The 25,749-nt window shown below is 41.5% G+C and overlaps 1 protein-coding gene across 1 annotated transcript in view; it reads right to left on the reverse strand.

Annotated features, from left to right (window-relative positions):
• LOC135479147 (cAMP-dependent protein kinase regulatory subunit-like) overlaps positions 1-25,749 on the reverse strand; it is a 112,154-nt gene that overhangs the window by 73,227 nt on the left and 13,178 nt on the right. The window contains exons 3-6 of the mRNA XM_064758906.1: positions 19,212-19,299; positions 18,049-18,200; positions 17,412-17,721; positions 16,666-16,764 (exon numbers count right to left, since the gene is read on the reverse strand). Coding sequence (XP_064614976.1) covers positions 16,666-16,764; positions 17,412-17,721; positions 18,049-18,200; positions 19,212-19,299 — 649 coding nt within the window. The remainder of the gene's footprint in view (positions 1-16,665; positions 16,765-17,411; positions 17,722-18,048; positions 18,201-19,211; positions 19,300-25,749) is intronic.

The following is a 25,749-nucleotide window of genomic DNA, read 5'->3' on the forward strand; positions in this document are numbered from 1 at the left end:
GCAACTGTCACACTTCTACATGTCTGTAGTAAGTATCTGTCTCTGTAGTAAGCAGCTGTCACTCTTCTACATGTCTGTAGTAAGTATCTGTCTCTATAGTAAGCAGCTGTCACACTTGTACATGTCTGTAGTAAGTATCTGTTTCTGTAGTAAGCAACTGTCACACTTCTACATGTCTGTAGTTAGTATCTGTCTCTGTAGTAAGTAACATTTACACTTCTATATGTCATTAGCTAGTATCTTTCTCTGTAGTAAGCAACTGTCACACTTCTACATATCTGTAGTAAGTATCTGTCTCTGTAGTAAGCAGCTCTCACACTTTTACATGTCTGTAGTAAGTATCTGTCTCTGTGGTAAGCAACTGTCACACTTCTACATGTCTGTAGTAAGTATCTGTCTCTGTGGTAAGCAGGTGTCACAGTTTTACATGTCTGTAGTAAGTATCTGTCTCTGTGGTAAGCAACTGTCACACTTCTACATATCTGTAGTAAGTATCTGTCTCTGTAGTAAGCAGCTTTCACACTTCTACATGTCTTTAGTAAGTATCTGTCTCTGTAGTAAGCAACTGTCACACTTCTATATATCTGTAGTAAGTATCTGTCTTTGTAGTAAGCAACTGTCACACTTCTACATGTCTGTAGTAAATATCTGTCTCTGTGGTAAGCAGCTGTCACACTTCTACATATCTGTAGTAAGTATCTGTCTCTGTAGTAAGCAACTGTCACACTTCTACATATCTGTAGTAAGTATCTGTCTCTGTAGTAAGCAACTGTCCACGTCTACATGTCTGTAGTAAGTATCTGTCTCTGTAAGAAGCAACTGTCACACTTGTTCATGTCAAAGAAGTATCTATCACGTCTTCCTGTCTCTATATAAATTTATAAGCTCTGAGTCCTTTATCTAGAAGGCTGTAGTAACCATCGGCCACATTTTCCCGTGTAAATGTATAAGCTAGGTGGCATTTTTCTACAAGTCTGTAGTAACCAACGGCCACATTTTCCCGTGTCTATGTATAAACTCCATGTCCCTTTTCTACAAGTCTGTAGTAACCATTGGCCACATTTTCCCGTGTAAATGTATAAGCTAGGTGGCCATTTTCTGCAAGTCTGTAGTAACCATCAGCCACATTTTCCCTTGTCTATGTATAGGCTCCGTGACCCTTTTCTACAAGTCTATAGTAGTCACCGGCCACATTTTCCCGTGTCTGTGTATAAGCTCCGTGGCCCTTTTCTACAATTCTATAGTAGCCACCTGCCACATTTTCCCTTGTCTATGTATAAGCTCCGTGGCTCTTTTCTACAATTCTATAGTAGCCACCTGCCACATTTTCCCGTGTCTATGTATAAGCTCCGTGTCCCTTTTCTACAAGACTGTAGTAGTCGCCGGCCACATTTTCCCGTGTCTATGTATAAGCTCCGTGGCCCCTTTCTACAAGCCTGTAGTAACCACCGACCGCATTTTCCCGTGTCTATGTATAAGCTCCGTGGCCCCTTTCTACAAGCCTGTAGTAACCATTGACCGCATTTTCCCTTGTCTATGTATAAGCTCCGTGGCCCCTTTCTATAAGCCTGTAGTAACCACCGACCGCATTTTCCAATGCCGGTAGTACATGTACATTTGAAACACCATACTCACAATACAATTAAGATACAACACAGAGAGATAAAACAGAGAAACGACGACAGTGTGATACCTGGCAAATGACAGGTAACCGGTGAAATACAGCTCTTGTCAATTTACCTCGTTAGGGATTTGTAAACTATTCATGTGTATGTAAAAATGTACAATCCCTACCACCTACTACCACGTAGAGAACTACAAATACATGTTCACACTACTGTACCGCTTTAGTCAACAACAATCAGTGAAGGGCTTCCTAAATAGTTACTGTATGGTTACTGTTTGATTTATTTGCTGTTTACACCACACTTGTTCTAATAAAAAGATGACCCACATTTATATATGGACGGAGGAAACTTGAGGAAACTTCTGACAAGTTACTCACATTTACAAACTTTCTTAACTGTGACACGCCATGATGGAAGGCAAATGATCTCAACGAACGTAAGACTGCGTAAACGAACCGGTGAGAGCCATTAACCCCCTTTTGCCATAAACTCATATCATTTACGGCTCTCCCAATCAATGAGGGCAGACAAATATAGAGAATCCGTGTTCAATTACCTGTTCAGTTACCGCTGGGCCACGTCTCGCCGTCTCATTTGCCATAGGCGTATTGAATGCTGATTACATTCTCGGATGGCTATATGTGGGACATCAGAAGTTGTTGATAAATTCTCGTACGTCCGATTTCCGTACATGAGAATTACAGCAGAATTATAGACTCTCAAACACTTATACTTACAAAGACATCTAACATCAGTAGCTGACATTGCAGCGAAAATATAAACTTGATCTGATCTCTTTGCACCACGGTGAATCCTTGACAACAAAGTCCTGCATGAAAACTCATCTTCTGTGCTGACTATAGTTACTGTTAGTTTGTGTTAGTTTATTCAAGTGAAGAATTAACAGCTTCTTATATACGTTACAGAAACTTATAAACTAGTACTTTTGTGGCAACAACGTTGTTGTATATTTTCAAAATACGACCTAGATATTTAAATATTTAAAAGAAGCCAATATGATTAGGCCCTATTACACGATTAGGTGCTCAACAATGGCTTCCCCAGTATGCAGTTAGAGTTATGAAACAGGTGCAGCCAATGAAATAGGTCTAGCTAAAAATATTCGTTGTTAACCATCAGCCTACTGCACTCAGCTAAATTCGTACGATAATATCCTTTTCCTTCCAATGTTGGTATCTGAAAGAAATTTCGACTGAATAATTATATCTTGAATATATGACAGTGTCTTTAATGGACTTTTATTGCGAAGCTAAACTGAATTCCTCCCATCATAATGCTGGCCACCGTTGTATAAGTGAAATATTCTTGGGTATGGCGTAAAGCATCAATCAAATAAACAAATAAATTACTGTAATGCATTCCATAGAGCCAATGGTTGCGCATTTTCCACCACCAGGTATACGATTTAGTCATCATTGCTGCTGAGACTAAATTCTGTTACGCCAGACTACATTCTATTACGTCTGACTAAATTTTGTTACGTCAGACTAAATTCTGTTACGTCAGAGGGCAAGGAAGCGGCATCAGTGAGAGCCGGTGTCAGTCTACCTTCATTCTATTAGTCTAGTGTCTCTTCAAAAACATATACCAGATCAGGGTATCGCTTTGATACCGTCCGCTTCGTAATGCAGATGAAAAAGGACCTTCTGGATTTAGACATCACAGTGTTAGAGTATCGGTATAATGAGCCAAAATGAATTGCCGATAACGAGCCTAATCTGGGTCAAACAGAGTAACACTCTCAAACACCCAAAGGTTGGTTGAACAATTTAATAAAACAAGAAAATAATGAGTTAAACTACAAATAGCAATGCACAGGATCAGCCCTGTAATATTCCAATCCTGTTTCTGGACGTCCGTTTCCTCTTTATTGGCGCAGTTTGTTGATCTCCCCCAACCTTAACACAGTTGGATCCTCCGACTCGCCTTACGAAGGGAGGTTGATACTCTTCTGGTATCGAGACCACAAATCCTCCAGCAAGCAGGTAATTTATACCGTTAATCACAGTTTACAAACGGCAGAATGTCCGCCAACTATCACCCGTTAGTCCTGGTCCGGCTAATCCAAATTACACCGCCTTTTCCACTCAAAAGGTACTAACGATTTCTTCTAACTATAGCTATGATGTATCGTCCATAACTCCGTAAAAAGCACCTTATAGTTCCCCCCATATCACTGTCGCATCACTGCCTATGTCTGTTCATAACAAAGGGCAATTGTATGCAGCGAGTATCCCGGGCTCGCGGACTGTCTAAAACAGCGTCGTGGGTAGATGGATAAGAGGTCTTAAGGCTGCGAAAGGTTAGAGTCAGGCAATTTGAGGATGAGAAACCATCTCTTCGATCCGTATAATGGCCATTTTGTTGCATCCAATCAAATTGTGCAACAGAGATCTTTCTTGTTTGACCTACCTTCTTGTGCTCTTCACACAATTCACATTTCACTCAGTTCACTCAAACAACTCCATCACATCACAGAGGACCAGGATAGTACCATCCGTGCGTATAGGCCACATGACACTGTGACAGAACTCCACTACAAACCTAACACGCGGCACTTAGACTCAGACTAACAATGTGGTCACCATTTTCTTTGGCAAGATTGAGCTTTCATTGACTTACTATAATATATTTAAACAACACCTGTCACACCCATCTAGATCCAATCAACTATTGTCACACATTACCAGATCCAATCAACTATTGCCACACATATCCAGGTCCAGTCAACTATTGTCACACATAACCCGGTCCAAACAACACCTGCCATACCCATCTAGATTCAATCAACTATTGTCACACATTACCAGATCCAATCAACTATTGCCACACATTACCAAGTCCAGTCAACTATTGTCACACATAACCAGGTCCAAACAACACCTGCCACACCCATCTAGATTCAATCAACTATTGTCACACATTACCAGATCCAATCAACTATTGCCACACATATCCAGGTCCAGTCAACTATTGTCACACATAACCAGGTCCAAACAACACCTGCCATACCCATCTAGATTCAATCAACTATTGTCACACATTACCAGATCCAATCAACTATTGCCACACATATCCAGGTCCAGTCAACTATTGTCACACATAACCAGGTCCAAACAACACCTGCCACACCCATCTAGATTCAATCAACTATTGTCACACATTACCAGATCCAATCAACTATTGCCACACATATCCAGGTCCAGTCAACTATTGTCACACATAACCAAGTCCAAACAACACCTGCCACACCCATCTAGATCCAATCAACTATTGTCACACATTACCAGATTCAATCAACTATTGTCACACATTACCAGATCCAATCAATTTTTGCCACACATAACCAGGCCCAATCAACACTTGTCACACACAACCAAATCCAATCAACACTTGTCACACACAACCAGGTCCAATTAACACTTGCCACACATAACCAGGTCCAATCAACACTTGTCACACATAACCAAGTCCAATCAACACATGCCAAACATAACCAGGTCCAATTAACTCTTGTCACACACAACCAGATCCAATCAACACTTGTCACACACAAACAGGTCCAATCAACACTTGCCATACATAAACAGGCCCAGTCATCACTTGTCACACATAACCAAGTCCAATCAACACTTGCCACACATAACCAGGTCCAATCAACACTTGTCACACATAACCAGGTCCAATTATCACTTGTCACACATAACCAGGGCCAATCAACACTTGCCACACATAACCAAGTCCAATCAACACTTGTCACACATAACCAGATCCAATCATCACTTGTCCCACATAACCAAGCCCAATCATCACTTGTCCCACATAATCAAGCCCTAATAACGTTTGTCAACCATAACCAGGTCCAATCATCTATTGTCACACATTACCAGGCCCAATCAACTATTGCCACACATATCCAGGTCCAATCAACTATTTTCACACATAACCAGGTCCAAACAACACTTGCCCCACATAACCAAATCCAATCAACACTTGTCACACATAACCAGATCCAATCATCACTTGTCACACACAACCAGGTCCAATTAACGCTTGTCACACACAACAAGGTCCAATCAACACTTGCCACACATAACCAGGTCCAATCAACTATTGTCACACATAACCAAGTCCAATCAACATTTGTCACACATAACCAGATCCAGTCAACACTTGCCACACATAACCAAGTCCAATCAACACTTGTTACACATAACCAGTTCTAATCAACACTTGTCACACACAACCAGGTCCAATCAACACTTGCCACACATAACCAAGTCCAATCAACACTTGCCACACATAACCAGTTCCAGTCAACACTTGCCACACATAACCAGGTCCAAACAACACTTGTCACACATACCCAGGTCCAACCATCACTTGTCACACATAACCAAGTCCAGTCAACACTTGTCACACATAACCAGATCCAATCAACATTTGTGCCACATAAACAAGTCCAATCAACACTTGTCACACATAGCCAAATCGAATTAACGCTTGTCACACATAACCAGGTCCAATCAACGCTAAATAGTTGATTCCTCTTAACATTGTCCGAAAGATACGACCAAGTTAGGTCATCTCTTACATATTTTCTTAGAAAATCAATCTTACAAAGCTAGAATATTAGGTTTATTCAGGCGTCACTAGGGCTGAACCATAAACCAGTGGGAAAAGATAAGCTGAACCATCACGTTTTAAACTGAATTACATGCTACAGCCCCATTCTCTTTCCATTTAACCAACGCACTTGCTTCAGAATTTTGCTTCTCCAGAAAATCATATTTCCGGAACTATTTACCCCTGAGGGCCCCTAATAATGGAGATTCCATATGCTTGTTAAGTAACCTTGTGCCGAGCTAATTTTATTGTGACAGAAGAAGGCGATAGACGGTACTACACTTTAAACCGTACTTATCTAGAATTTCTTTTTTCTAACGAGCGACGTTTCGGTATGTATACTTTTTGACCCTTACGGACCCTAGTTGTCAACTTGATCTCAACTATGTTTGCTGTGCAGAACAATTATTGATTGGTCTGTCTTAGTTTCATTGTGTTAGAAAAGGAATACAGCCACAAATTCTCTACAAAACCTATTTGTTTAATGTAGCTTTTGTGCAATAATTGATGCTTGCGGGACCTATTAACACCAGAAGAGCCCGGTTCAGCTAATTTCATGGCTATGTTAACTAAGTCGAGGGACTTTAGACTTGGGTTGATCTTGGAGTGGGATTCCAGCGAAGAAGCCAAACATTCACTCGTTGACCAAAAGTCAAATTAAATAATTAATAATTTGCTGCAATACATTAGAAATAGAAATAGGAAGACATGAAAATAGGAAAGGCAAAGTGGGCGATAATAGAACAATGGAGGATAAATAGCATTTTGTTCTGATTAACCTACTTATAAGCAACTAAAAACTATGTATGTCATGAAATTGTATTATCTTAGTGTGACAGGCTTCGTCTTTAGTACATGTAAGTGTATTGTCATTGGCAGTTATCTCCCCTCGTAGCAGTCTTGTGTGAAAGGCGGTTAGATTTGCTGAATCTCCTCGTGGTCACCTTATATGATGCTAGCATGCGCTGGGAAATTCCATTCCCTTGAGAGCCAGTATCTGGCCCACATAAACCTAGAGATGTAAATGAGCAATGTGTAGAGAAAGGTTCCCAGTTTAATTTCTGTAGTTTTTGCATCTTTTTTGACATTTCTGTTTTTTCACTCTAAAAATGTCTGAAAGGAATTGCGTTTTCTACACGTATATAACTCTCAGTAACAACACAGGGACAATATGTGACCTAGGCATGGTTAATTACTCTTGCCATGATTGTTATATTGCTACATACGTTCGCGTACATGTCCTATTAAGATAGGATACATGTTTCATTATTAAGATATTTTCTGTTTATGATGTGATAATAACATGTTACAAAAATAATAATATGTTGTGCTGATAATGAACGAATATATGCTTGGATGTGTGTAGTGGATAAAGGATACTGTGCTACAAAATTATCTTCGTGTTAACAGTACATTATCGCAGTAAAGTTCCAGCACTTAATATGTATTGTTGTTTTTACTGGTTGAGTTATCTGCCATGATTTGTCCCCTCTTTGTGTCAAGTTTGTCTTCTCTGTCAAGCAATAAATATGAAGGCTCTCCTGTGACCTAGTGTGTTTAAAAGATATTCCATTACTTGCACCACAAAATGAGACCTTCGGTAGTTTGGTTTATCTTTCATCCGTTCATACAAGAATACATGTGTGTATAATATTGCAAATTTCACAAGCTCACAACTCTTGCAATTGTACGTGGTATGGTATAGTTCAGTCCGGCATCACTAACTGTATTTAGTGCTTTTTTGTAGTTTCAATAAATATAAACTTAGGAGATTAAAATACTACAATACCACTTTAATAGACAAGATTAACAAATGTTGACAGGATTTCAGTTTGTTCTAAGTCATTTTTCATGAACTCAGACCCATGCAAACTTAAATCAGTTTTAATATCAACGATTAATTAACCATTTCAGAAGCGGAAGTGATGCATATGGCGCATGTAGGCAGTGCAATAACAACAACATAATACTACTGCTAGCAAACACTGTCTGTCGATATTATACAGAGCTGCATTGGAGCTTTTTGCCAAAACATATATGCATCCTTCACATCAAAGTACGTGCATCATAGGAATATTGTGTACTGCATGGCAGCTAATTGATTGTTGCTTAGATAAACCTGCATTAATTCACATCTTGCTCACAACGGACGCCTACAGCCGATAGGCATGTAAACCTACAGTGTAATGTTTTATGACAGCTGATTGTTTTGCACCCGCTGTGCAAGTGAACCAGGACAACTAAAACCAAAACCGAGAAAAACTTAGGCCTACAGTTCAAGCTAATCTTTCTGCGGTTATGAAATAAGGCCTTGCATAACATGCTGTACACCAAACAGCAAGCCAAATGCTGTCTGGTCCAACATTTCCAACTTATATATGTCTAATAAAACTAATTTGACGAACAAACAGTAGATATCAGCTTAGCCAGGTGTAGGGAAGTAGATTGTGTTTTCAGGGATTATAGAGGCGTGACAGAACAGTGTGATTGGGTAGTGTGAATTGTTCGCAGCGCACGTGTGAATTGTTCTCAGCACACGTGTGAATAGAGACGATAAAAGTTTACATGGATAAACCCTTCGCTAAGTGTCTAGGGAAGTTTATGGTAAAAATTGCTCAACAAGTTAAGTTGTGATCGATGTGCAGTGATCAATTAGATACGTGCAGCATCGATTTATTTATTTATTTGTTTGTTTGATTGGTTTTTTACGACGTACTCAAGTATATTTCACTTACACGACGGTAGCCAGCATTATGGTGGGAGGAAACTGGGTAGAGCCCGGGGGAAACCCACGACCATCTGCAGGTTTTTGCCAGACCTTCCCTCTTAAGGCCGGAGAGGAGTGACTGAGTGCCTGCCGTTTAAAGTCGTACAATTTTTCAGTCATAGGACGACGAAGGAGTCCTTTGAGTGCATGTAATGTGCCTCCTTGGTGCAGGACGGATTTCCCCCGCTCTTTTATCTAGACGCCTTACCCAAGGCAAGTAAGCCGACCCGTCCGAGCCATTATACTGATACCGGTCAACCAGTCGTTGCACTGTCCCCTTCATGCCGAAAGCCAAGCAAGGAAGCAACAACTTCCTCCTTTAAAGTTTCTAATGTGACTCGACCCAAGATTGACCTTGGATCTATCGCTCCCGAAGCGGACGCTCTACCAACAGTGCTAGCGGGGCCGGTCGGCCGGAGAGGAAGCCAGCGTACGGCATCGATAGCTGTATACGTGTGGTAATCACGACGTAAGGACATGAATCCATAGTCTGGGATGAGAGCAGATTCTATACCGTGGAATAAATTCATGAGTTTTTGCTCCGTCACAACTGCCACTTATTTTTTGGAGCACGGAAATACGCAATTCAGCAACAAGGTGTCCCTAGATGTGAAAATGTTCCCCGACTCGCACTTCTGACGTCTCTTTTATGCCCATTCATCATTTTACGCAGGATTTGACCTGTTTCCCCGATGTACACTGCAGTGGGGTATTGTTGGAGGTGACTCCGTACATAACGAGCCTCCTTGATATAGCCACTACGTCACAAGGCAAAGTTTATGTATCCCTCATTTCCTACATACGCACCAACACTACGTCACCAGGCACGCCTTATGTATCCCTCATTTCCTATGTACTGACCCACACTACGTCCCAAGACAGACCATATGTATCCCTCATTTCCAACATACTGACCCACACTACGTCCCAAAACAAACCATATGTATCCCTCATTTCCTACATACTGACCCACACGACGTCCAAGGCCAGCCTTATGCATCCCTCATTTTCTACATACTGACCCACACTACGTCCCAAAACAAACCATATGTATCCCTCATTTCCAACATATTGACCAACACTACGTCCCAAGACAGACCATATGTTTCCCTCATTTCCTACATACTGACCCATACTACGTCACAAGGCACGCCTTATGTATCCCTCATTTCCTACATACTGACCCACACTGTGTCCCGATGCAAACCTCATGCATTCCTCATTTTCTACATACTGACCCACACTACGTCCCAAACCAAACCATATGTATCCCTCATTTCCAACATACTGACCCACACTACGTCCCAAGACAGACCATATGTTTCCTTCATTTCCTACATACTGACCCACACTACGTCACAAGGCACGCCTTATGTATCCCTCATTTGCTACATACTGACCCACGCTGTGTCCCCATACAAACCTCATGCATTCCTCATTTCTTACATACTGACCCACACTACGTCCCACGCCATGCCTTATGCATCCCTCATTTTCTACATACTGCCCCCACTATGTCCTAAGACAAGCCTTATGCATCCCTCATTCCCCCTACATACGAACCAACACTACGTTATTTATATAAGCCAAAAACGCAACCGTTTCCACTTAACTCGTACGTCACCTGACTAGTCTGGTAGTACGAGGCCCACTTCAACCAATGATTAGGCAGGGGCTGCCGACATGTTGGAAAGACATGCTATAACCTGGGCGTTAAAAGCTTTTGTATTATAGAGAGGATATATTGGGTTATGTTCACGTCAAATATCAGTAAAATACCATAAATATTTCTTATGATTTAAATATAAGCGTCATGTCCGACATTCATGTACAATTCGTAGTCTGTAAAGGGCCAAGTCGATAATTGCAAGATCCATTTCCAAAACAACGTTTAACACTAGCTCCCAAAGACAAAGGTATGTCAGAAATTATACAAATAAGAAATAAAGCCGGCAACACACAAGATAGAAACGGTCATCAGTTTTCAATGATACCGGACAGACAGTGGATATTCCAGGCATGAATTCCATATCAAAGTTCAAATTCGTAGTCCATGAATGAGTTCCAGGTCAATAGATCGAGTGAGTGCTTGGGGTTTAACGTCGTACTCAACAATTTTTCAGTCATATGACGACGAAGGAATCATTAGGGTGCATGTACGTATAATGTGCCTCCTTGTTGCAGGACGGATTTCCACCGCTCTTTTATTTAGTGCTGCTTCACTGAGACGACTTACCGAAGGCAAGTAAGCCGCCCCGCCCGAGCCATTATACTGATACGGGTCAACCAGTCGTTGCACTATCCCCTTCATGCTGAACGCCAAGCGAGGAAGTTACAACTTCCTCTTTTAAAGTCTTAGGTGTGACTCGATCAAGGATTGATCCTGGATCTACCGATCCCGAAGCGGACGCTCTACCAACTGTGCTATCCGGGCCGGTAGATCAATGGAATATACTGAGCAATAGCCACTGTGCATATATTTCGAACAATTTCGCATTTCTTTGTTTTCTGTTGGTAACCATGCCCATTTTCATAGAAAATTTGACATAGAATTCATCCATAACCAACCATGTCGATTTTCAAACCAATATAGCACTTTTTTCAATACCAGTTTTGGCAAATATCACTCCACATCTGCAGACCAAGGGGAGATAATCCAGCCTGGCAGTTGTTCTTTATGCTATGTGATAGGCCTCCGTTGTTATTTATATCTGTTGGTATTAATTTCCGAGATGGACGGCTCGTACAGCTTTGAACTGATATGTCAAACTGAACAAGCACTAAAACACGGGTGCACGCAGAGGGGCCAACAGGTGAAACCTTTTTATAAATCAGGATAATGTGTTCGGGAGGATTTAAATATTAATGATAATCTGATCACACCCCCATCATATTGCCATTTCACAAAAATTCCAATTTCTGGAAGGCCTAAATACATGGTATATCTCATGACTTAATATTAACATACACACTGAATTCTTCATTTTAAATGTAGACCTATTATGTTTTTTTGTAATAATGTGTTCAGGATTTAATCTTCATCTTACATTTTTTGTAAACATCAGCACTTTCTTTTCTACCTGTTTACACTGCTGCTTGTGAAACCTGCACGCATAAACGTGCAGGTTTCACAAGCAGCCTGGGGGAAATTTACGGCCATCTGCTGTCTGCTCAAGAATATTTCACTTATTCGACGTTATGGAGGGGGGGTGGGGGGAGGAATCGGACAGAGTCCTGGGTAACCCACAACCATCCGCAGGTTCCTGCCAGACCTTCCCACGTACAGCCGGAAAGGAAGCCAACATGAGCTGGACTTGAACTCACGGGGACCGCATTAAGTAAGCCTTATGCATCCTTCATTTCCTACATACTGACCCACACTATGTCCCAAGGTAAGCCTTATGCATCCTTTATTTCCTACATACTGACCCACACTGCGTTCCAAGACAAACCTTATGTATCCCTCACTCCCTACATATTGACCCACGCTACGTTCCAAGGCAAGCCTTATGCATCCCTCATTCCCCGTACATACGAACCAACACTACGTTATTTATATAAGCCAAAAGTCATTGCGCTGCGATAGTGCGCTAGCCAATGGAGCAACGGAAGACTCCCCGCTCTCATCTTCTTATAACAAATCAGGGGCCTCCGTGGCGCAGTTGGTTAACGCGCTAGCTCAGCGTAATGCTTCAGGATCCTCTCACTACTGCGGTCGCTGTAAGTTCAAGTCTAGCTCATGCTGGCTTCCTCTCCGGCCGTAAGTGGGAAGGTCCTTCAGCAACCTGCGGATGGTCGTGGGTTACCCCCGGGCTCTGCCCGATTTCCTCCCCCTATTATGCTGGCCGCCGTGAAATAAGTGAAATATTCTTGAGTACTGTGAAAAACACCAAGCAAATAAATAGATAAATCCAACAATGCCATGTCCCGAGTCAGTTATACATATCCCAAGTCCCTAATTCCAGCAAACAGGAGATTGCCATGGGTTTGTAATATTATCTGTATCTAATATTAAAAACAGAGTTTTTGTGTTTTCTGACAGCACTGACCTCGGTGTTGTGCAAGATTTCTGTACAAACCTTGCTAGTTATGGCAGTGATGTGTAGCGAATGTAGAGAGCGACGCTTGCGCTGTAGGGAGTATGACTTCTACCCTTTTATCACAAAACCCCTTTATTTCGTCTTAGAAACTATTGTCGGAAAAGAAATCAAATTTACATCAAAGTTAAAATTAAGAGCTTGATCGTCTTTTGATAATAAGTCATCCAAGCCAAAAATCCGTGTGCAGTTGCATGTATAGGAACAAAGAACAAACAAAGAAGCATGTGTAAAATGGACGGCACGACCATTGTGTATTTTTTAACTATAAATAAATCTATAAGTTACAGAAATGTCTAAAGTCTGTATATTAGCACTGGGTCGATAAGTCACCTCTTCACCTCCGCTTTCCGACTTCTCCGTTTCCGGTTCAGTCAGCACTTGGGGTCATTTTCCATTCAACTGGATGACTTTGTTTCCTGGCCTCGGGATTTCTGTGACGTCCTGAAATAGTGACATTAACATGTTAAAATCTTCCATAATTATGCGCGCGCAGCCTGCATAAAGGCGATTTCACAAGCGATCTCTGACATGAGTCATAATTTGAAATACGATTTTAGAAGTTAATGATTGGGCCTAGGAATTCACGGTTCTGACCACCTCAAAAATGTTATTTTATGAGACAAACATTTCCAAATAACAACCTCTAGTTTAAAAATCTAAGCATTAGGTCGGAGGATTCAAATTCTGACTGAGGTCAGAAATGGCTTGTAGAAACGGCCCGTTGTGAGTGGGCCTATTCAATTAAAGCGTTGTTCAGGCTGGTTCATTTGACTAATTTGTTGAACTAACCCCCCGTGCATCCATTTTTTAGAAAGAAAGACTGTCCACTACATCAAAGTGATGCTTTATAACACAAATATTGTTGGGGCTTTATTACTTTTATGGATAGCCTCCTTTCTTGTACTCTCAACAAAAAATCTGTTAAGTCTGACACTGACAAAGTCTGAATGATGCTAGACTGTATTCTGCCATTGCAGCAGATTATTCTGTTAAATATGACACATATATTTCTTTATTTCACCATAAATATTGTATCAGACTAACAGGATAGTAATAAATATTAAGTTATAATAACAGAATACGTTCTAGTCCGACTCAGACAACAGACTTTCTGTTAGAAATAACAGAATGATTTTTTGAGTGTACCTCTAAGTTAACTCATATTAATCCAGTTTTGTATGAGGAACCATTCACACATGAAGTAATTCGGGCTTAAGCTGTCTCATTCCTGCCTTAATTTGCCTTGACATTTGTTGGACAAACTGGTAGCCTATGACTCTGACAGTGCTAGAGAACAGTTAAATTTTCGCCCGTCGCCATTTTGCGGGGAGGGTGCCTCATGGACGCTTGGACATGACAGGGCTGGTTCTGTAGCCAGCATCCTGAAGAAAAATCATAGCTTTAAGTAACTCAAGTGAAGAAAATGTTGCCAAGGAAGGTAGAAAACGAGAGAATTGTTACTTACACCTACTTTAAACCTCCTCAACTTCTGCACAGATCCTGCAGCCATTTTTGCCTGTCCATCCATTTTCTTCCCGACATTCATAGCCGCCAGCCAATCAGCAATCCGACTTTCCAGCCTCTGGAGACTGGACTCCCCAGTCTCGTTGTCGGGCTCACATATCCGATTGCTAATGTACCGCCTCTGTAGATTGTCCATCAGTGAGTTATACGACCCTGATTCCGCGTTGGACGAAGCTGCGCCACCAACAGACGGACCTCGTGACCTTCTCGTCTTCACGTTGTTCGCCTCAAATTTCCGCCCAACAGATCTGGACCCAATCATGCCTAGCACATATGAGTTTTCTAACAACAACAAAATGTACTCCATCAATGGCGCATTCTGTATCCGCTGTAGATACAAGTCCACTCGAAGGCCAACCTGCTTCCGGAATTCAGGAATCGTGTCCGGGTAGCGTTTCTCAAAAAACCTGTCGTATTGTTCTCTGTTGAGAACCAACAGTTCTGTTGGCGCTGTGCAAGTGGCCGAGTAAACATAAGTGTCCAGGCGGAGACTGAATTCCAGGCAGCCTGAAAAAGAGAGTCGTAGTACTTCAGAATTTTTCTCTGACCTCAGAACGGCGATAGGGTTGTGTAGAGCAAAGAAACCAGAGGGCCCTGAGCTAAACTACACAACACAGGCATCTAAAATAAAATCTTCACTCAAAGCCATAGACAAGCAAAATTGAGATGCGAACCTGCGACCTAATGGGCGCGATGGCACAGCTATACAGAAGCAGCAACGTATAGCAGTAAAGAACTAACGAGTACCATACACTGCTCGGACAGGCTTGTTTTAGACGGGCAATGATCCCCGATACTATAAAACTTCAAGGTTTTAGGTGGGAAATTTCATTTCGATAGAAGATAAATTGTTCGTGACATCAGTGAATAAAGCTATGACTTCTCCTCTCTTTCACCGCCCAGCCGCCATGACATATGACTGAACGAAACGTCAATTCAAACCTTAGATTTCAGGCCGTGCAAACTCGTAGGGTATAGCAGTTTGTGTTAAATTGGTGTTTTGGAAATTGGCCTTACGGTTATTGACCACCGTGGTTAACGGCTGGCATAGGAGTGTCTGTTTCGACGCATAGATATTTATTTCTTAAATACACCTGGTAGCAGCGTGGAGAAAATAAATCCAAATAAATAAATAAAATAAACAATAAATCATCAACTAACCAACAAACTCATTTTCTCCCAGCAGCCCGATCTCTTGTTGTTTGCTTGTGCTATTCTTCCGTCGCTTCATCTCCTCGTGTGGAGCAATGTTCCCGGCAGGTGGCTTCATACTGTAAGAGATAAGACCGTACATATGCACAAGCTGTTTTCCGGTAGGCTAGGGTAATAGTGTGGTATATAAGCGCTATCTGTCTGCGTTCTGTGCCGAGTTTCCCTTTACGCTAATGGTAGAAGCGTACAGTAAAACCCAGAGACGGTGTTTCAAATCCGCAGCTCGTAAACCTCTGTCACATGCGAAACACTCGTCATATTTCGAAGACTATTAATGTGTTGGTGTGTTGCATGTGTTGGTTTTGAGAGATGTAGGACTGAACGTTTGCTGAGACTGTCCAATCAGTTAATCTGCTTATGATTGATTGAATGATTGATTCAACGGTCATTAAATTGTTGTTTAAAGACATTCTCAATGAATTTCGGACCGTACGAAGAGATTTCGCCCTATTCTGAAGTTAGCATCGGCTAATGTTGTTTTGTGGCCGTCAATGACGCATTGCCAGTGAAGAATGAAACATGTGGTTCTGTTTTATTTTTTGGCAATTCAAGTTACATGTCAAGTTAGAGAGTATTGAATTTTGTCTATGTTTCATTCCTTCACCTATTCAACATTTGACAATGTGTGTATAGAGAGGAAACGTAGCGTATTTATAGACTCTGTTGCAGGGTATATAGGCAATTTGTAAAGGAACGTTCAGAGGGGCTATGTACATGTACATGTAGTCAGTGACACCACAGTGACGTCAGCAACGGAAGTGACGTTGTTTGGAACATCATAACTCACCTATCTGTGAGTACCGGAAGTTTGGTCTCCATCTCCTCCCACATATTTGGCAGTTGAGATTTGTGAAGTCCCGGGTGTACGCTGATTTCAACTTCTCCACTATAATCAGAGAAATAAATGAGATCGGAATTTATAGCGAGGACAAATGAAAGGAAAACAATAGAAACTCATTCACACAAGCAAATTACCCGCCATACAACAGACAACACTCGATCAAGTGTACGAATGCACTGATAAAATAGTCACCATGACGTTTAAACATCATATTATTTTTCCGATGTTGCAAAATCAACGTATATGAAAAACTGCGCACATTGAACAAGTCAAGAACGCGGCAATGTTATCAATCAGGCGCGAGTTTTCTCTAGAACCCGAGAACCCAGCTGACATCACCCTGCCCTGCCTGACTGCCATGTTTGCGTAGGGCCCGAGAGGCGCCACATCATGTTTCCGGTTGCTCTAACATGGCGTATTCCATGACCTCGAAATTTAAATGTTTTCATGCCTCTTATACTGATGTAAAACTACATATGTTCGTTAATAGACCGTTTAGATCTGTTAGACCCTTCTTCCAAAATAAAATTGTAACATTCTTGTTATATATAAGAAACATCGCTGTTGCTTGAATTTTCGGTAATATTGCTTTAGAATTAAAGGTTTGTTAACACGGTTGTACCTTGCTTACGCCGGCAAAAACATAGACGTGTCTACGTTTTTAAATTTATTCCAATTATCTTGAATCTCACCTGTGAATGAAATAGGCCCTGTTGGCTGGTTGGCCCTGTCTGATCAGAGGAGAACCGAATTCCCAGCGCTCCATTCTCAGAGAGATGGCTAGCTGCTTCCGGTGGCGTGCTGACCAAGACCGAAAGAGAGAGTTGTTCTCTACAAAGCGGGTTTTGGCTTTAAACTCCTGCTCGAGAACGTCCCGGACGGACTGGTTGTACAAGTTCCGGTCCACCACCATCAGGTCCGCGGTTTCATCGATCACTACCGAAGCCGTTCGGATGCAGTCGGGCTTTATTAGTGCGATTTCTCCAAAGGCATTGCCCTCGCCTGAAACGAAACGACGAGAATGATCGTTTGTTGGATTGATAGTTGTTCGATCAAGTTGATTGGTTTCTGGTTTACCTGATTTTGGTTGAATGAACTGCCAGTTTATTTAACTATTAGTTAGATGAATATGGGATCCCGAGTTCCAATCTTTTGGCGTTAAAGGTAAAAACAGTGTGACTTGTGAAAAATGTTAATTTCATGAATGAAATTGTAATCACAACCTCATAAAAATTAAAAATACATACACTCATGTGCATATGAATATAACTGTAACTGAATCTAGTTACAAGAAAGGAGAAAGGAATGGGGAGGGTATTCTCGTGATACCTGTTGTCCAGACTTTGAGCCCAAGTCCGCTGCGGTCAAGGTCATGCACGCGGTTTTCCAAGGTAGCGTTGACCTGCGCCAGAACTTCCTCGTTGTTGTCCTTATCCTGAATCACATAGATGGACACCACACCCTTCAGGACAATGTACAATCTGTGGACACCCAAGGACATGCATTCGTTGTTTGTTTGCTTGGCGTTTGTTTTCGACATTATGTCGGACATATAACGACGCGGGTTGGACCTGGATTTGTAAGGAGTGATGTCAATTCATTGACAACCCTGCTTTCACAGTAAAACATCTGAAAAGCTGGTCAGCAACAAACAAGACATCAACCTTGTCTTTACAACTACCGATCAGACCTAATGCCGACGCATATATAGAGCTGTCTCACTGGAAAGGCCATGCCAAAGACACCTGACACGAAGCGCCATGATATACAGTAACATTATTCTGACACCGGGCCGACCAGAACTCTTACGCTGATCGCCCAGCGAGGTAGTGTTATGATAATCCAGGATAATATCATAAGTATGACTCAGGATCGAATTCTTTAACCACCGTTTACAAGGTAGTCGCTCTATCCGCGATTCCACCGATACCGGTCACTCGTGTTATGATAATCCAGGATAATATCATAAGTATGACTCAGTTCAGGATCGAATTCTTTAACCACCATTTACAAGGTAGTCGCTCTATCCGCGATTCCACCGATACCGGTCACTCGTGTTATGATAATCCAGGATAATATCATAAGTATGACTCAGTTCAGGATCGAATTCTTTAACCACCGTTTACAAGGCAGTCGCTCTATCCGCGATTCCACCGATACCGGTCACTCATTAGTGTATTGACTGATTCATTGATCATCTGACAACAGGTAGAATGACTTAATGAAAGACTGATTTAAGACAGATACATTGATGGCTTGATTAGTTGGTTTTGACTGACGTAATCTCAATCTTTACTTTTAATGATGGTTACCGTTTACGTTTCTTTTATTAGTAGTGTTATATACAACATTTAAGATTGCTTCAGACTGTCTAATTTTTCTAAACAATTTTCCAGACACTTTTTCATTTTCTAAACACACAGAGTACTAAAAGTAAGTCCCACCAACACTTGAACTTGTCAGATTTTGAAAACTGGACAAACTTCACTTACGTGTCCCCGTTGTCTCCTTGTTTAATGATGACGTCATCTTTCTGACACCTCTGAAACCCACATTGCCGGATGACGTCTTTAACGATCTCTGCAGCATGAAAAATAAAAACAGAAAACATGGAGCTATTTGTGTCAACTGGCCTTTGCCAAAACTTAGTTCTGTAGTTTGACAAATCATAAAAATGCTCTTTCTTCATGGGCTCACATTTCCAATAAATAATCAACCGAATGATTGATTGACTGATTGGAATACTGACTGATCGATTAATTAGATTGATTGTGTGGGTGATTTGTTCAGTTATTGATCCACCAATTGATGCATTCATGTCGTAGAGTGGTTGATAGATTGATAAGCATATTTTATTCGGTGGGCATTGCTTAATTGTAACGGTACATGAGGTGTTCTGCTCCAGTCGTGTCTTGATTGGTGTTGTCATAACCGCTATTTCGGTGTCTCTGTCGTTGGGAATACAACTGAATACAACGCTGTTTGCCACACAAGTCGTTTAACCTCAAGATAGCTGACATTTTGTCTGTAATGTGATAACTGTAGACGCTTATATATAGACCACCACAAAGAAACTCGTTAGCGTTTTGCATTGACAGCACGATCTTCTGCTACTGACAAGGAGCGTCCCCCAATTAGGCTGGCGGGTTAGTTGTGTGCCGTTAAGGGTCATTAGAAGAAAAGACAACATTTAGTTTAACGAATATTTAGTTCACGAGGTGTACACAGTACGGAAAATAGTGTGTTCGTCGCTTAAGAAACACATTACTTGTATCGTAGTATCATAGTCGCCCTGAATGTGTATATGATACATGCTTCATTAGCTATGAGGTCACAACTGATAGTTTTACACGACATCTCATAGGTTTAGACAATGATTCCTCACGGGTTTTTTTATCTTGTCTATTTTTATAACCCCGTTCCCTCACCCGTCACTTCCATCTGAACAAGACAACGCTTTGGTTTACAATCTTAGCATTCCGATTGTTAACAAAATGTTACGTTTCTGTGTACCATTTTCCCATATGATTATGTAGAAAAAATATTAAATTTTCTCCTTTTCAAAATTATCTTTCAAAAAATTTCTACTTTCAAAGGTAAACACTCTACTCTAAAAATCAAATGAACTGCTTTGAACGGTACAGGCTGAGGGACGTCAGGGGGTGTTGTGTGGTGCGGTGGGGTATGATGTGATGTGGTGTGGGATAGTGTGGTGTGGTGTGGTGTGGTGGGGAGGGATGGAATGTGGTGTGATGGGGTGAGGTGGGATGGATGTGGTGTTGTGAGATGAGATGTGGTGTTGTGGGATGTGATGTGGTGTGGTGTGGTGTGGTGTGGTGTGGTGTGGTGTGGTGTGGTGTGGTGTGGTGTGGTGTGGTGTGGTGTGGTGTGGTGTGGTGTGGTGTGGTGGGATGAGATGTGGTGGGATGGGATGGGATGTGGTTTGATGTGGTTTGGTGTGGTGTGGTGTGATGTGGTGTGGTGTGGTGTGGTGTGGTGGTGTGGTGGTGTGGTGGGATGGGATGTGGTGTGGTGGGCTGGGGTGGGATGTGGTGTGGTGGGCTGGGGTGGGATGGGATGTGCTGCTATGTGGTGTGGTGGGCTGGGGTGGAATGGGACGTGGTGAGGTGTGATGTGGTGTGGTGGGATGGGATGTGGTGTGGTGGGATGGGATCGGGTATGGTGTGGTGTGGTGGGATGAGATGTGGTGGGGTGGGGTGTGGTGTGGTGGGCTACGAATTTGAACTTTGATATGGAATTCATGCCTGGAATATCCACTGTCCGCCCGGCATCGTTGAAAACTGATGATCGCTTCTCTCTTGTGTGTTACCTGCTTTATTTCTTATTTGTATAATTTCTTACATACCTTTGTCTTTGGGAGCTAGTGTTAAACGTTGTTTTGGAAATGGATCTTGCGATTATCGATTTGGAACGCCTTTTACGGACTACGAATGGGTATATGAATGTGGGACATGACGCTTATATTTATTGGGGTGGGGTGTGGTGGGATGTGGTGTGATGTTGTGGGGTGTGGTGTGGTGGGATGTGGTGTTGTGTTGTGGGGCGTGGTGTGGTGGAATGCGGGTCGGATGCACCAAAAATGGATTTGTTTGAGTGCTCATCATGAGCCCCAAATTCTACCCCCCTCCCCCCTCCCCCTCCCCCTCATTCCACTAAAACTAATTGTTTCACTCGTGAAGACGGTTATAGACCCTATTTAGCCACAGAACACACCGCACAGTCACACTACCTGTGGGTAGTAATCCAACCTAGTCTGCGTTTGTTCGAACCCAGTGAAGCCTGTGAGTCCTATTAGACACCAGAACTGATATCGCCACGAGAGGAGACATGTTCAGTGGGGAAACACAACAATGTTACGTGTGCGGTTCATGCATCATGACGTCATGCACTAAATTAGGCTGGGTATAGAACTGATTTTATTTCAGTGGTTGTTGTTCAAAGCCAAACTCGATATTCGCGCCGTACTACGGTGGATTATTAGTGTCATTAGATTTCATTTGAATTTTTGAGCTGTTTTCTATGCAGTCTTGATCTTAAAGTGGCTTATCAAGCTGTTATCAGTAAAGTTAGTTAATCGGTTTACCCAGAAAATATTTTTTTAGCGAAAGAAAATTTGCGCTTGTCCAAAAATAATTTCCTCGTAAAAAATGATTTACTATGTTGATGATGTGATGTGGAAAATATGACAACGATTGTGAAAAAAACATTTCTTCGCTAAAAAGTTATTTTCTGGGTAAACAGATTAACTATTAACCACAATGTTAGTTGGAGACAAATGGTCTTGGACGAACATTATCGACTGGACGAACATTATCGACTGGACGAACATTATGGACTGCGCAAACTGCCACCTAAGTTATTTGGCGACAGTTTCTTGTTTCGGGTGATTATGGTAGCAAAATGGTTTTGGAAACAAACTTGTTATAATAAGCGATTATCAGAGTGTGTGAATGTCTATTTATTTGCCCACAGTTACTGATTTTAGAGATGAAGTAAGAGAGTTTGAACGAGTTACGAATTGTTATTGATATCATGTCAGAAATTTACACGATTAGGAGCAAAACATGATATAATAAATTCATCGTTGAAATGGACATCACAGTAAATGAACTCATCTCCCAAGGAGAAATACACGTAACAATACAGCAACTCAGAATGTGGACATCACAGTAAATGAACTCATCTCCCAAGGAGAAATACACGTAACAATACAGCAACTCAGAATGTGGTCATTACAATAAATGAACTCATCTTCCAAAGAGACAGGACTATAAATCAACTTATCGTCGAAGCAGACACAGCAATTAACCAACTCATGGTCCAAGAAGACATGACAATAAATCAACTCATCGTCCAAGTAGACATGACAATAAATCAGCTCATGGTCCAAGCAGACATGACAATAAATCAACTCATCGCCCGTTCTGACATAACAGACAAACTCCTCACGCATGTAGACAACTGTCACATTGTTAACAAATCTGCATATATATATATATATATATATATATATATATATATATATATATATATATATATATATATATATATATATATATATTGTTATGTATGACTATTTAACGTCTTCATGTACTGTTAGTCTGCGGACCTTTGTGAAAGCATAACAGGCCCTGTTATATATGTACAGTGCGGACCTGGCCGAAAGCACCTTGTTCAAGGCTCTGTTTATTTAACTGGCTGTTCATTGGCTGTTAAACTCTGTGTTTAAAAATAGTTGAATCCACCTGGCACGTATATAAGCCGTGTTTTCTGTGCAGAGTGGAGGTATTTTTGCTGCATCCACTGGGAGCCAGGAGAGTGTGCGACGCTCTCGTATCGAGTCCATTGTATGTATATGAGCTGGTGATGCCAGTTTCATTTGGGAGGACAGATTTTTATGCCGACACCGTTTTTTGTACCACAGCAGTACTGATGTCTGGTTTATGTGAATTTCTGCGGAAGTCACGTTTATTGGTGTTCGGATATTTATTATGATTATACAGTGTTGACTGTGTAATTTGTTTAACACGCTGACCTCACCTGACCGACAAGGTCGTCAAGGACTCTAAACTGAAGTTTTCAGTTTTGCAAAGGACGTTCGTTCTGCCACAAGGTGACATTACTCTACGTCTCTGAACGGCTCGTTTGTGAGCTTCTGCGGGAGCTGTGACTGATCTGAAGTGGATTATACCTCCATGCCTGTATTTACCCTGTGTTGTGCTCTGCGGGTGTGACGTCATTCAAAGGCTTGACTGTTCCAGTTCTGTGTAACCTGTGTACTGTGTTCGTGTTCGCTAACCTGGCGAAGTACCTGTCTAGGACAATTTGTGACTTGTGTGAATTGTGTGTTTATCCCATGGTCTTTACGTTGGATTTCCTGGAATACATTCCTTGGGATGCAAAGGTGAACTGGAAACTTGTAAAGACCGGTAATACTGATGTGTATGTTGTTGTTGTTGTTGAACTGTCTGTAAAACTGTCCGTCTCATTTTATATATAAAGCATTGTTTACATTGTAATATTGAGTCACTGAGTCTGTTTTCTGTTGCCGTTTTCAATACCGTAACAGAAATTGGGGGCTTGTCCGGGAACTGATTGTTTCCCTTTTGTTTTGCACCGGAGATTTGAAGTTAAACACAAGTGAGAAGCGATTGCTTAATTTTAACGGTGAATGATTCAGTGGCTAAATATTTACAATGGGAGATTTTGATCCTAAACAGTTTGTTAATGCGCCCGATCAGGATGTTTTTGAGAGTTTAAAGAAGGAAGACTTGGTTAAGTTAGGGACATTTTTAGGTTTGTCCATAAAGTCTTCATGGAGGAAAAGAGATATGCAGCATACTTTGTTGAAACATTTAGTGGAGATAGGCAAGTTTGATAGTTCTGCATTATCTGATTATGAGTTCGAGGGTCAGTCTGATGCTGAGCTTAAGTTTAAGCAGTTTGAGTTAAAGTTGAGATTGGAGAAAGAGGAAAGAGAGAGAGAGAAAGAGAGGGAACATGAGAGAGAGAGGCAAGAGAAAGAGAGGGAACATGAGATAGAGTTAGAAAAGTTGAAAATGCAGAGAGAGAGAGAGGAAAGGGAGAGGGAAGTGCAGAGAGAGGAAAGAGAGAGGGAAGTGCAGAGAGAGGAGAGAGAGAGGCAAGAAAGAGAGAGGGAAAGAGAATTGGAGTTCCAAATGAAAAAGTTAGAGTTAGAGAGAGATGAGAAACCGGGTCCTTCCGGTAGACAGGATTCCGGATTTGATGTGACCAAATACATTCGGTTAGTTCCATCCTTTCAGGAAAAAGAGGTGGATAAGTATTTTCTGCATTTTGAGAAAATTGCAAATAGCTTGAAGTGGCCTAAAGAGTTCTGGACTATGTTATTACAGAGTGTGCTAATTGGAAAGGCCAGGGAAATTTATACTCAGTTAAGTGTAGAGAATGCTTCCAATTATGATTATGTGAAAGAGGTAATTTTGAAGGGTTATGAATTGGTGCCTGAAGCTTACCGCCAGAAATTTCGTAACTGTGAAAAAGGTAGAGATCAGACATACGTTGAGTTTGGTCGAGCTAAGGAGCAGTTGTTTGATCGCTGGTGTATAGCCAAGAAAATAGGCAAGGATTTTGAAAGTTTGCGTCAGCTTGTGCTGGTAGAAGAGTTCAAGCGTTGTATTCATAATGATGTAAAGGTGTTCGTTCATGTGCAGAAGGCGAGTACACTTGAAGAGGCAGCCAGTTTAGCTGATGATTATTCCTTGACACATAAGGTTACATACACGGGTAAGCCATTTAATTCATTTATACGTAGAAATACCCAGTCACATGCAACAGGTAGAGGTAGCTCTATACAGAAGAGTTCTACACCATTCTCCAATGGTTCTACAGCTCATGGTTCACGTAGTTCAGATTGGAATGGTAGTCCTCGAAATAGGGTCACTTGTAATTTTTGCAAGCGGGTAGGTCACGTGATGAGTGAATGTTACAAGTTGAAAAGGATACGGGAAGCTCAGAATGAGTCTAAGCCCACAGGTCTTTGTGTTGCAATGCACAAAACATTGCCGGAAGTTACATCAGCAGTTAAAAGCAGATCTGAGTTAGCTGATACGGGATTGGATAAGATTCCCAAGTGCTCTATGGATAGCTTCGCTCCGTTTATCAATTCTGGTTCAGTGTCGCTTAGAAGCGACATGTCTTGTGCTACCCCTATAAAGATATTAAGGGATACTGGGGCATCTCAGTCTCTGTTGTTGATGAATACTCTGCCCTTTTCTGAAGAGTCATACTCTGGGGTTCGTGCCCTTATTAGAGGTGTAGAGTCTAGTGACTTTGTCAGTGTTCCCCTTCATGATATTTATTTGTCATCAGATTTGATATCTGGACCTGTCAGGGTAGGCATTAAGTCTTCATTACCTTTTGAGGGTATTCATTTGTTGTTGGGAAATGACTTAGCGCATGATAAAGTTACTGTTGATCCCTTAATGGTTGATAAGCCTTCTCTGAATTCAGTCACAGAGCCAGTTGAAA

This window comes from Liolophura sinensis, chromosome 12 (genome assembly GCF_032854445.1).
Source record: "Liolophura sinensis isolate JHLJ2023 chromosome 12, CUHK_Ljap_v2, whole genome shotgun sequence".
NCBI lineage: Eukaryota > Metazoa > Mollusca > Polyplacophora > Chitonida > Chitonidae > Liolophura > Liolophura sinensis.